Source organism: Syzygium oleosum, unplaced genomic scaffold, assembly GCF_021117445.2.
Source record: "Syzygium oleosum isolate NSW1041296 unplaced genomic scaffold, Sole_v2.1 Sole_v2.02, whole genome shotgun sequence".
Classification (NCBI taxonomy): Eukaryota; Viridiplantae; Streptophyta; class Magnoliopsida; order Myrtales; family Myrtaceae; genus Syzygium; species Syzygium oleosum.
The window spans coordinates 3,923,632-3,933,643 of record NW_026607486.1 but is presented as its reverse complement, the minus strand read 5'-3'; the positions used below and the strand labels follow the sequence as shown (position 1 = coordinate 3,933,643).

Sequence of the window (10,012 nt, the reverse complement as noted above, 5' to 3'; positions counted from 1 at the left end):
CAACCGTTACATAAGTGTTTTCCTTTTATTTTTCATAGAGATATATACCGAAACGTTTAGGAAGATATAATTTTGCTCATTAATGCGGCAAACGTCAAAAGTAATGTCTTCCCAAAGCCGTAACTTTCAAGGGATCACATTCACGCGGGATGCAAGTAGACGAAGCCAAAACCAGAAAGAAGAGCGATCAGAAATCATGCGGCCGATGTCGACCGAGCCGCAATCTGCTAGGTCGCAACGACAACGAGTTTCACGTGCTATAAAACAGGTTCAATCATGGAGACGGATCCTACAAATTACGTGAACGGAGAAACTAACGAGTCGCACGTTGTATTGGTGAGTTCACGTGCTCTGTTCTTTTCAAGAGTCGGAACCTTTCGAAGGTTGATGGGGATCAAAGCTGCGTAATCGCACTGAGTTGGGGCCTAGGGTTTGACGTTGTTTCCCTCCACACATTTGCGTGCGTGAGAGAGACGTGGGAAGAGTTCGGTGTCGAGCTAAATACGTCCTTTGATAAGCACGTGACTATCTTGTTCCAACTGACTCAGCAAAGCTCGGCATCAGCTTTGGATCCGCAGTCTGAGCGCGACTCATCAGTCATCATGATTTTGCGTTGTTGTTCTGTCTCTCTCTCTTTTTAAAAATGTCAGGGATACGAATCTACTTTGCTCCCCGAAATGCATGAAAACTATGGTCTAAATTGGGGGTGGATGAGGAGTTTGTGCGATTCTCACTTGATTTAGTGATTTGAGGGACACGAAAAGAAAAGGAAAAGCCCGGTTTGGTTCGATTGCGGGGTCATGAAACAGAACAAATTAAGAGACTAAACCAAATCAAACGAAGTTCGGGAGTCGATGAATCGAATCTTGGTTTGTCTTATTCCGAATACGATATGGTGTAAACGAAATTGCAAGACAAGAAAAGAGATATGATTTGATAACGATGATTAGTCGGAAGCAATCGGATTTTTTGTTGTTTATTGTAGGGCTATACCTGGAAATGTATCACGGGCAAACTTTCATAACATTGCTCAAAATCCTCGAGTTTTGGCAACTTGACTTTTGATAAGTTATAAATTACTTTTCTAAACTTAGCACAATTGTAAAATAGTCTCCTAATTTTGAAAAGTTCACATGTCACCACCTAAACTTTGGTTTTTACTACGGTCACTAGTTTATCCTTAGACGTAGCCATTAAGTATTACCTCAAAATTGACTAACTCAATATTCTTGACCAAAATAATCTCTATTAAATTTTCTTTTCCTCATCAACAACTATGTACCCTCTTTTTTCTTTTTTAACTGAACCAACCACCTAATAGAGATCATTTTTTTTTTTTGCTAAAAACTAATAGAGATCATTTAAAATAGGCGAATAAGTCCATGTTCAAATGGCATTTGACAAATATGTAGATAGAAAAACTAGCGTCCAAAAAAAAAAGAATTAAAGTTTTACTAATAGAAGTTCGAAGGCTATTTTACAACTGCACCAAAGCGTACGAGGGTCATCGGTAGCTTTCAAAACTCGGAGATGATTTTATGAAGGCACCGAAATGTAGATGGATTTTGAGCAATAATCCCGGCCACAAAATTACCTCTTCTAAGTTGAAAAGAAGGCGTAAAGAGCACGTCAGAAGGTTCAATCCAAAGGTGTAGTTTTGTTTGCTGCGTCAGTTGAAGTCATTTTGGCCGCAGATGCCTTAGACATTTAATATGGTCCGGTCTCTGTGGGTGCGGTCCTGGTAAAGTTAGCACGGAATTTATGTCTTTTCCCTTCCTCATCTTCCTAAGAACTTCTTTTACTCCCATTTCTTTTGCGCACGATGGAACAATGCACCTAAGCATGTCTAAGGCTTCGTCTCAATTCTCGTCCGCATCTCGGAATCATTGGGATGTAAAATATTTAAAGGATATTTCCTCTCTCCGGGAAAAATAAAAATATAGAGAGAAGTAGGGGCGTGCGGGCATCGACATGTTAATACAAAAAACGAATCCATAAAGCCCGCCCCACAAATTGAGGTCAGGCCGCGGATGCCCTTGTAAAAATAAAAGCTCCATTAACTCTTAACCTAACGCCAATGATCAAAGGGAAGCCTCTGGTTTAGAATAGTACCCGCACAGCGTCAACGAGTCAATAACGAAACAGTCATAATTGTCTTTTTCACAAGCCACAGAGAAAAAAATGCATTCCGAATACAAAGATTAGTGGATATCAGAGGGCTAAAACATGGTCAGAATGTGTTGAGTTGAGCTCACAATTGGGATGGTTCCATCGTTCAGCGCAATCATTGGGAGCATTTGCAAGTAGGCATCGTGTGCATATATAGATTTGGATGTTTGACGTTCGACTTGACGCCATTCGGGCTCCACTATTGATGGCCTATAGTTGTTGAACTGTCCATTTTTTACTTTATTTATTTACTCTTTTGGACCCCCAAGTGGGCCTCTTGTTTTGTTTAATTTTTCCTTTTAAGTTAGTGGGAGAACCAACTTGGAATAAGGTGAAAACCCCAAAAGGGATGCATATCCGAATGATGAATGAGCAAACGTCTCCTGTAGGTAAAAAAGAACACAGGTGATGAACTTGGCATGTACTCACTGATTTGGGCAGATGAGAACACTATAAGTATTCTCGAAACATTAAAAAGCATTTATGCCTCGCATATGAAAAATTACCAAAAAAGTTCTAAAATTATTGTGCGGATGCCGATTCGATATTAAACTTTTCTATTTAACCAATTTAGTGTTAAACCTTTTCATGATTTATCAATGTAATCATTTCTTTCAATTTTAATCGGAAATCACTGACGTAGTCATGGCCATGTTACACGGCACGAACTATATTCTAGAGGTTGAAATCTTCACTTATTAACTAGAAAATTCAAATTTCCAAAAAAAACATACTAGATGAACTTGTACGTATTGGCGTTACGAATGCTCTTATTTCAACATCGGTTCTTTTCACTTTTTTACGAGGCACGCGCCCTTTGGTTAAGGAATATAATGAGGAGAAAGTTGCAGGACGAAACATTGACTTTTCCAACTCGAGGGTTACACTTCGACCAAAAAAAAAACAAACTCGAGGGTTACGCATTGGTTAACAAGCCTTAAAGAACTCCATTTGGGAGGTGGTCCAGCCGAAAGTAAACTGAAGCGATTACATCTTACGACAGAAAATACAAAGGTTAGCTGAGATCAATAAATAAAATCTCACAACATGCTGTGTTATAAAGTTTAAACCATGTTCATGATGAATTACCAATCCGTTCCTTTTAAATAGGAGAAATCTCGTCACAGCTTAAGAGATAAAATATATGGCAATTTTTTTAACCTGAAGTTTGTGTAAACCCTAGAATACATTTTAATAAGAGAGAAAATTTGCAAGACAGTGGTCCGCGAGATCATTATTTTTATTTTCCCAAAGCCAAAAGCACCGTTTATCGTAGTTGAGAACGGACTGATTTTTGTTAGGTCCCCATGATTAAGGCACATGGTAGGTTTCCAAATGAATCATTCAAATAGTCGATCGAGTCAAATGCAAAGAAGGGTCGTTAACCTCTTAGCCCATATTAAAATCCCGACCTAAAAACTGGTGGTCCCGTTTTCTACGTATCTTATTCTAAGCCTTTCTCGTGTTTTTTTGCCAGATTTGTTATTTTCTGATTCCCCCACGTGCTCATTTCAACTCTCCCCTTTATTCCACGTGCTGAAATTACTCCCTGTCTCCCCGCCGTATATCAGCGCAAGCAAATAAAACCCTCGCCTGTCTGGTCTCTCTCCCCCTCTCTATCGAGCTCCCGAAAAAAAAAAATGGACTCTTCCGCATCAAAGACCTTCGCCATCCTCTTCCTCGCCATCACGATCCTCCTCACTCCCCACCTCCGCGCCGCCGCACCGTCGAAGCAAGCGGTCGACTATCCCTTCTTCGAGAAACCCGGAAGCGCCGCCGCCCCCTCCGCCGCCTGCGCGACCTCCTCCACGGCGGCCGCGTCGCATCCGAACTGGACGACGTGCTTGCTCGGCCACCCGGCCGAGCCTGCAACGACGGCGCGGGCGAGCCGGAAGTGCGGCGTGGAGTGGGGCGAGGCGTGCTCGGAGTCGGTGATGAGGGCGGCGAGGGAGCAGGGGACGGCGGGGTGGCTGAGGAGCGTGCGGAGGAGGATACACGAGTGGCCGGAGCTGGCGTTCGAGGAGCACGAGACGAGCAGGCTGGTGAGGGAAGAGCTGGAGAGGATGGGGATCGAGTACAGGCATCCCTTGGCCAAGACCGGCGTTAGGGCTTGGGTCGGCACCGGCGGCCCGCCCTTCGTCGCCATCCGCGCTGACATGGACGCTCTCCCCATTCAGGTCCGCTCCCCTCCTCTCTCTCTCGCTAAATTTTCTCGCACGGATCGACTGCGTGCATTCCGTGCTCGTCTCGAACCGGTGAATCTGACACGCATAGTCATTGAATCTCGTGAGAGCCCCCCATCAAATCCAACGGTTACGGGCGGATCCGAGTGCATGCACACAACGAAGCCTCCTCTCTCTCTGTCAAAGCTTGGTTCTCTCTCTCTTTTTTCCCTTTATAAATTGGGAAAATAACGAATGTGTGGACTGCCTTCATTTCCTATATGAAGGAGAGTTCGTTTCAGTCATAGTTTCTATACCCGACATCATCCTTCTTGATCTCTTCTCTTTCTTTTCTTTTTCATTTTTCCTTCTTTTCAAGGTTTAAGCATGAACGAAATGACACTCTTTTTTTGATTCTTTGCGAAGAATTTCTCGAGTATGAAATGGAATAATCCGCGATCCATGAGAGTATTTGCTCCTATGTTATTTTTTTTCTTTTTTATGACAGCGACGAAGTGATAGTTATTTATAGTGACAATCTGGTAGTTATACATGATTTCGTACAGGCATTCGATAATTACAGGCGTGTCAGATTCAGTACTCCGGGATCTCGTGCTAAGTGTCAGTCTTTACTAGAGATATACCTCGTACTCTATTGTACATTAATAAATCGGTCATATAAATAAATATAAAAATTATATACGCATATATGCAAGATGAATCGAGATTACATTGCGGATCCAAGATAGTTTCCCAAGATAATGGTGCTTGGAGTTCTCAAAAAGCTCCAAAATTTCTGAGGAGACATATAAGTTGAATCTTTAATGAATCTTAATTCTTTTGTTTTTGGCCAACATTATTCAATCTAGTTCCCCCAAATCTTCTTTTGCCATCTTCGTTTGACCTGAAAATGAAAAGTTCATGATAGTGTGCATGAAATGTGTGGACAGGAAGCTGTGGAATGGGAGCATAAAAGCAAAGTTGCTGGTATAATGCACGCATGTGGGCATGACGCTCATGTTGCAATGCTTCTGGGTGCTGCCAAAATCCTCAAGAGTCGCGAACATTTTTTGAAGGTACTTGCACCCCTTTTTTTTCCCTTTTCTAAATCTCTGGAATAATGGGAAGTTGCAGTTTTATTAATACAAAAAAGCAGGCCATACATGGTCAGTACAAAGAAAGTTTTGCACAAACAATCTTATCTACCCTTAATTTGATGATTATATCTACTCATTCGCTCAAATCAATGATGTGCAAGCTAGGCCGCTTGTATAAATTTGTTTTTACACTGAAGGAATATTAGCTACACTCTGTAGTTATTCTTGAGCAATGTCTTACGCATTTTCATGCTATTTTGAGGCTGAATGACTATGTTTGAGGCCATATATTCCTAAGCAAGCTATGAAATTGTTTTTGCGTATAAAGGGTGGTATCGATTCTCTTTATTAAAAGGCACATTGGATTTGATTCTAATTCGATCAAAGTTAGGAGATGCCCTTTTTTGGACTTATGCTTTGCCTGACTTCATTGACTCGGCTTGTTTCAACCGTCGGAGATGTTTTGAAGAGAAATACCATTTAGAGGTATTAAGAACTTTTAGTAGAATTTGTTTCCTAGATTAAGTGGTAAGCACTCATCGGGCAGTCTAAATACGCTAGTATATCTAATGTGCAGCACCATGTGCTGGGAAGAAGAAAAGGCTTGAACTAAATTAAAAAAAACCTTGTGTATCATCACATATTCTGTTTACAAGTCTTTCCTAAACAATCCTGTTTGTAACATCAGCAACTTAGTTTACCAAGTCTTATTCAAACAAGGGTATGGTTTTTCTTCCAACCCCAAGTGGAGAAAACTCTCTCCACATGCTTCTGATTGATGAGTTACAAGCGCCTGAACACCACCCACGTTTAATTTTGATCAGGTTTGCATGTGGGTGATGTTCGTAACTTATGGCCCACCAATTAGAAGTATGTCCGGAGGAAGTATCCTCCAAAACATGGCCCTTAAACAATCCAATATTTAAAAAAAAAAAACATTCCAATATCTATATTTCACGATGATAGTCCTTATGTGTTTCATCGAATCTGAGTTTTTTCATGCCAAATTAGCACAGCTCTAAATCTTATCTTACACATATATGTCCTCAATTCTTACCTAAACACCGAGAGGACCAAAATCTACCTCCTTTTCACCCATTCGAGACCATATCTTCTTCAGCCAAAGATTCTAAATATTACTTAGGACCTGTCTTGATGTGACAATAGAAGGCTACACAATCTTTCATATTGAGCAATCTAAAATATCAAATAAATGAATCAATAAAAATAATAAGTAAAACAAATCGATGACATATCTTATTTGCATCCTATCCCTGTCGTCATTTCCAAGTAGAGAGAGCCAGCATTTACTCTTCTTTCTTAGCACTTTCGTGAGATTTTCGCGTTTGATATGGTCATGCATGACATCCCAATCCCACAACATCGTCTCTGACATGTGCCTCATTGATTTCGAGGTGGGTCGTTCTGTTTCGAGAAATCAATACGATACTCCATCAGGCATCACATGCCTCACCGGCCAAGTGTGCGCCGTTCCGCGAAAATGGACAAGAAAAAACGAAAGCGTTGACCACATCGGACGAAAGGGAAAACAACTGAATAAGTACAAAGTGCACGTAAATGTCTTTTTAATGACGGAATTAGGCCCGTGGTCTATTCTGTGCTGTTGGCGTCTATTTTCTTGTGCTGTTTGCGTCTACGGAATTAGGCCCGTAGCGAGATTTCTTGCTTTCTGCTCGAGGCGGTCATTGGAAAAACCCTAATGCGACCTCTGTGCTCTGCTCTTTCTTTCTTACTTAGCGAGTCGCGACAAGCCACGTGGATCTAGAAGGGATATGCTTTTAGGGCGCACATTTTGAATTTAGATGACCTGTTCCGGTCTGAACTGCTTGTTTTTACCGATGCGGTCGTCTCGCTGTTGCTGAGTAAGACAGTTTAGTTTAGCAGGGTTTGACCTTAATTAAACCAAAAGAAAAAAGGAAAGAAAAGGGGAAAGCCTGATGGATGCCTGGTACGACAAGGACATTGAATGACTGTATAAATTTTCCTCAGAAAGTAGCTTAACCAGATAGCGACAGCGATTGGTTACTTGGTAAACATATGTTTTACTCCAAATCCCGGTCAACATTCCAACTATAATCATATGACGCAGAAAAGGCCAGTTTTCACACAATCTGCTTTGGTATTTGAGGTGGGTCCATCGAAAAGTTGATTGACAAAATTTTAATCATGCCAATTCTAAAAATGCATGTATGAGGTTGACATCTAACACCACTTTTCTTTTTCACTTAAAAAAGCATAAAAAAGGGCGATATTTTCGCCCATCTAAATGACTCAGTACATGAGAAATGTCATCATCATACATTGTCAAATAGATAGGATCCTATGTTATGAAAGCACCTTGAAAGTTTTTATGTTTCATATCTATGCGTTTCTCGACAGAGACACCGATTTTTCTTTTTATACTAGGACCGTAGTTGTATTTTACGTTAAGGGACGTAATTTCTAATCACATAAAAGATATAATCGTCGAAATTTTCCTAATTTAGTTTGGTTTGCCTTCATTTTGTTTGGTTTCTTTCAACAGGGAACAGTAGTGTTGCTATTTCAGCCAGCAGAGGAAGCTGGGAATGGAGCAAAAAGGATGATAAGAGATGGTGCCTTAGAGAATGTGGAAGCCATCTTTGCCCTCCATGTGTCCCACGAGCACCCCACTGGCGTTATCGGGTCGAGGCCCGGCCCTTTACTCGCTGGCTGCGGCTTCTTCAAGGCTACCATCACCCGAAAGGCGGCCGGCGCCGGGAACCCTCACCGTTCGGTCGACCCGGTCTTGGCTGCCTCGGCCGTGGTGATTAGCTTGCAAGGAATCGTATCTCGCGAAGCAAACCCTTTGGACTCACAGGTTCGCACACAGAACGTCATACAAATAATTTATGTAACATGATATCATTGCTTCGCAATTGGATTTCATTTTGTCGTGTTCTTTTTTCTCAAAAAGTAATGTCTTTTAATGCAGGTAGTGTCGGTGACCTCTTTCAACGGAGGCGGTGACCTCAACAGGGTACCGGAGAGCGTTGTTCTGGGCGGTACTTTCAGAGCTTTCTCCAATACGAGCTTCCACCAAGTCATGCGACGAATAGAAGAGGTATATATTCGGCCACCAAAAAGAAAAAAAACAGAGATAGAAAATTTATAAGATCCTAACATCATGCATTACGACTATATGTGTGCATTTCTTGGACCACATTAGACCTAAGCTTATAAAACATAAGATCATCAAGTTGGGAACGTGTCGGGCGTGTCGAATTTCCTTTTATGATGCTAATTGAAAGTGTCGCACGACTCCTTCATTTCTCTATCAATGACACGAGCCCTCAGAAGTTGGCGGTCCATATCAGCATTATTGTCCTATTTTCCTTAAAGAACAACCCAAAAAAAAAGTTCAGTGGGGCAAAGCAATCAGCAAATCACTACTGCACACACGTGGCCATACTGCGAAACCGAAAACGTTGATCTCATAATTGTTCTTGGTCCCCCCCATATGTACAGTTGTCTCGGCTCTTGTCTCTCCAAAGCTTATGGATTCCTTTTCGACTGTGGTAACATGAGAACAGGTGATTGTGGAACAATCTGGTGTGTTCAGATGCGACGCGAGCGTGGACTTCTTCGAGAAGGAGGACATGATATACCTGCCAACGGTGAACGACGACCGCATGTACGAGCACGTGAGGAAGGTGGGCACTGATCTCGTGGGCCGGGGCAACTTCCGGGTGGTCCAGCCCATGATGGGGGCCGAGGACTTCTCCTTCTACTCGCAGGTGGTCCCGGCCGCCTTCTTCTACATCGGCATACGGAACGAGGAGCTCGGCTCGACCCACATCGGCCACTCACCCTACTTCATGATCGATGAGGAGGTCCTCCCGGTGGGCGCTGCCGCCCATGCGGCCATCGCCGAGAGGTACTTGATCGAGCATGGTTGAACAAAAAAGGGGTGATAAAAAGATCGATCGATCGATTCTATGGATATTAATTTTCCGCTGTGAAAATGTTAATTAAATAATGTTAGCGGTATAAAAATCAATTTATAACACTAATTTATGAAGTGACACAATGAATTTTCGAAGATGCATTTTGTATTTATCATGTCACTTCTAAATTGAGTTTGCAAATCGGTCTTTGTATTTCTAGGGTTATTTGATTGAGATCGACTCAATCTCGCGGGCATCGCTTGTTTCATTGGGCATTGGGGAATTGGGAAAATCGATTCCCTGAGATTTGTAAAGGGTAGAAGAAGAGGGTTTCTCTTGCAAAGATTGAAGTGGTCAGTTTTAGTTTTAGAAGCGTGTAATTATGGGGTGATTTGTTGATGAAAACAGGTTTAGGATTGTGGAAATTGTGGGATGATTTGCTCATTGTCGTGTTCCTGGAGACATCCTAGTCAAGAATGTCACTTTCCGACACTTTGTTTGGTGTGTGGGAGGGAAAACTTCAGTGAACCCCCAGTTCCTCACCAGTAGTCAGTTCATAGTGACTGTTCCTCGCAGACCAGTTTCTTTATTTATAAAAAAAAACAAAAGACAAACAGGATTGGCCAGACCTAATCGACCATGTCTCAGATGTTGTCTC

At 42.0% G+C, this 10,012-nt stretch overlaps 1 protein-coding gene across 2 annotated transcripts; it reads left to right on the top strand.

Moving 5' to 3' along the window:
- Positions 1-3,776: 3,776 nt before the first annotated feature.
- On the top strand, positions 3,777-9,509 carry LOC115663645 (IAA-amino acid hydrolase ILR1-like 6). 2 transcript variants are annotated; one of them, XM_030585623.2, is made up of 5 exons: positions 3,777-4,346; positions 5,282-5,407; positions 7,974-8,288; positions 8,403-8,531; positions 9,001-9,509. In XM_030585623.2, exons 1-5 carry the CDS (start codon positions 3,810-3,812, stop codon positions 9,364-9,366), a joined length of 1,473 nt encoding a protein of 490 aa, XP_030441483.1. In that variant the 5' UTR covers positions 3,777-3,809; the 3' UTR covers positions 9,367-9,509. The 2 variants fall into 2 exon arrangements, with proteins under 2 accessions (XP_030441483.1, XP_056162065.1); XM_056306090.1 differs by having other exon boundaries at positions 9,030-9,267.
- Positions 9,510-10,012: the final 503 nt, after the last annotated feature.

Coding starts and splice junctions, on each gene's coding strand:
- LOC115663645 (XM_030585623.2), top strand. CDS start 3,810: ATGGACTCTTCCGCATCAAAGACCTTCGCCATCCTCTTCCTCGCCATC. Junction 5,408..7,973: donor GTCGCGAACATTTTTTGAAG/GTACTTGCACCC, acceptor TTCTTTCAACAG/GGAACAGTAGTGTTGCTATT. Junction 8,289..8,402: donor CAAACCCTTTGGACTCACAG/GTTCGCACACAG, acceptor CTTTTAATGCAG/GTAGTGTCGGTGACCTCTTT.